The sequence below is a fragment of the Enhydra lutris genome, unplaced genomic scaffold (assembly GCF_002288905.1).
Source record: "Enhydra lutris kenyoni isolate GAN:26980312 unplaced genomic scaffold, ASM228890v2 scaffoldscaffold22, whole genome shotgun sequence".
Lineage (NCBI taxonomy): Eukaryota > Metazoa > Chordata > Mammalia > Carnivora > Mustelidae > Enhydra > Enhydra lutris.
The window spans coordinates 12374990-12377878 of NW_019154106.1; the positions used below are offsets into that span (position 1 = coordinate 12374990).

The 2889-nt window shown below is 39.3% G+C and overlaps 1 protein-coding gene across 1 annotated transcript; it reads right to left on the minus strand.

Moving 5' to 3' along the window:
* Positions 1-221: 221 nt before the first annotated feature.
* LOC111149855 (olfactory receptor 5B3-like) lies at positions 222-1159 on the minus strand. Its single transcript, XM_022507160.1, is given in 2 exon segments — positions 222-466; positions 469-1159. Coding segments are annotated over 2 exon segments (936 nt in total).
* Positions 1160-2889: the final 1730 nt, after the last annotated feature.

Here is a 2889-nt window from a genome sequence, read left to right on the forward strand (position 1 = left end):
AAAACTTACTGCAAGCAGGGCCCCCAAATTCTTAAGATTCCCCTTGGTCATCCTCCTTCAGATATCACATATTTGGACATATATTTTCTCTTCTAGGTTATAGATTTTTGAACAAGAAATGGTATCACTTCAGTAATTTAGGTCCAACATAAGCATTAAAATGATCATTGCATGTTAGACACCTGTCAACAATGACAAAGGTTGTTGTGGATCCTATGACTTTAAGAGGTAAAGCCTAGAGACAATTTTGCCTTCTCAACCACCTTCTTGAAAGCAGTTTTAACCTCCTTGTTTCTTAGGCTATAGACGAGCGGATTCAGCATGGGAATGACCATAGTGTAGAACACAGATGCGATTTTGTCTGAGTCCATTGAATGGCTGGAGGTGGGCTGGGAGTACATGAAAATTACTGTCCCATAGAAGGTGGATACTGTAGTGAGGTGGGAGGTACAGGTAGATAAAGCCTTCCCTTGGCTGAGTGCATCTTCAGGATGGTGATAAAAATGAACAGATAGGAAATCAAGATAATGAAGAGAGCAAACAAGATGTTGAAGCTTGCTACAACAACAAGAACCAGCTCGCTGATATGCCTATCAGAGCAAGAGAGAGCCATGACTGCTGGGACATCACAGAAAAAGTGATGGACCAGATTGGACATGCAGAAAGAGAGACTGAATGTGTCCCTAATATGAATGGAGGCATTCAGGAAACCATAGATGTAAGAGCCTATGGCCAGAGAAGCACACACACCTGTCATCATGGTGGTGGTGTAATGGAGGGGTTTGCACACTGCTGCAAAACGATCATAAGCCATTGAAGCCAAGAGGAAATTTTCAACAGTGGCCAAGGCTACAAAAAAGAACATCTGAGCAGCACATGCATTGTAGGAGATGACTTTGTCTCCCACAAAGAACCCCGCCATCACTTTGGGAGTAACAGCTGTAGAATAACAAAAGTCCACCAGAGACAGATTACTGAGGAAAAAGTACATAGGAGTGTGGAGATGGGAGTCCAAGAGAATCAAAACAATCATCCCCATGTTACCAACCAGAGTGATGAGGTAAATGAGGGTGAACATGATAAAAAGAGGGATCTGCAGCTCTGGGGCATTGGTTAGTCCCAGCAGGATGAATTCAGTCACTTCTGTGTTGTTTTCCATAGGTGTTGGGGAATCACAGGAAGCACTGTAGGGATGAGAGATAAAGAAACAATAAAAAGAAAAGTATTTGAGGTGAAATTGAAAGAGATACATAGAAAGATGATAGACGGATAGATAGATGTGCACGGTTTCACTATACCAAAAATTCTTACTTCATATTATTCATATCTCAAGTGTGAGCTTGACACAAGATTTAATGCATAAATTACCTATATAGTTATACATTGCTAAAACTGAAGGATCTTCATGGATCATGTCCCACTGTCCACATTTTGTAAACTTGTAAACTGAAATATGGAAAAAAGAATGTCTTGATCAAGATGGCATGTCTATACCTTGGTTAATTGAATTTAAATTTAAAAAAAAAGTAAAAAGAAAAGATGGCATGTCTGGAATCAACTATATCTGTCATTTCAGTTCCATGGGTCATTAAATGTCTACATTTGTATGTTGCTCTAGACAGAAACTATGTTAGACATCATGCATACATTCATTCTTTTTTTTCCAAAACCCTATGAGTTTGACTGATTATTACCCCCAGTTAATTTATGAAGCACAAAGATTAAGTCTTGTATTTATGTTTACAACATTATACTGCCAAGCCAAGTTTTGTACCCAAGAGCGTTTCTTCAGTCCATTTGTCTTAAGTATAATTGAATTTAGTTCAATTTACAGTTACTCATTGTCACCATTGTCCCAAAATCAGTGTTTAGAACCTTATACTTAGGTAACTGAGGCATATAAGCAGAGTAGATGTAGTGGGCTAATAGGAGCAGTAGGGCATAAACAACCAGCAGCGGCAATTCAGAGAGCAAGGCACAACATTCAGTGTAGAGCTTGGGCTCTGGGAAGAGGTGCTCATCAGCCTTATCATTGACTACTGAAGGGTCATTAATTCCTTGGTACCTGGACCTGATTTTCTCCATATACAAAACGAAGATTGTCATGATATTTACCTTAAGGTATTGTTGAAAGAAATAAAGAGATAATGCATTATAAACAATAACAATTGGTAGATGGTTAGCATGGCTAGATACATGTTAGCTGTAGTAGTATTCTTAGGATGGAATGATAGCTCTTATGTTTGTTTGAGAAAGGTGGGTGGGACACACAGGGATTCTGGAGGGAATCAGTTCTGAGGCTTTACAGCCTCTGTTTGATTTCCTTGTTTTCGTGCACTTGGTCCACTGATTATTTTGTCCTGTCCAGTGTTCCTCAGCCTGTCTGTCCCTTACCAGCTTAAGTGGCTGTCCTAGCCATTCCAAATAAGCCATTCTTTTGCTTAATTTCTTTCTTAAAATCCATATTTTAGCATTAGGACATTTGGAATGTCCTTTCTGAAACTCATTCTTCCTCTCATTACTATCATCTCATAGTTGAATCACCAGGATCAAGGGCTGAAAGGTCCTGGTCTGTTGGCTGCCTTTAGCCTGCAAGTCTATTTTGGTGGTGAGCTCCACATTAAAAATTTTTTTATGTGATATGTTCTTGTGTAGGAACAGTGTCTTAAATCTTTTTAATTTGAATCTGAAGCCTTTAGAAAGACATCTCTCTTCTGCTAATCCTTCTCTACCACTGTCCTCTTGATCCTGCCTCTTCCCTCTACAAGCCCAGGCTTTAAAGTCATTAGGGTTGTCAAGCTCTGACAGTTGTAACCACTCTTAGAATGTGGCATGTTCTACAAACAGTAAGAGCTATATGCATATATATTTTTCTGTATGCATGTCTGT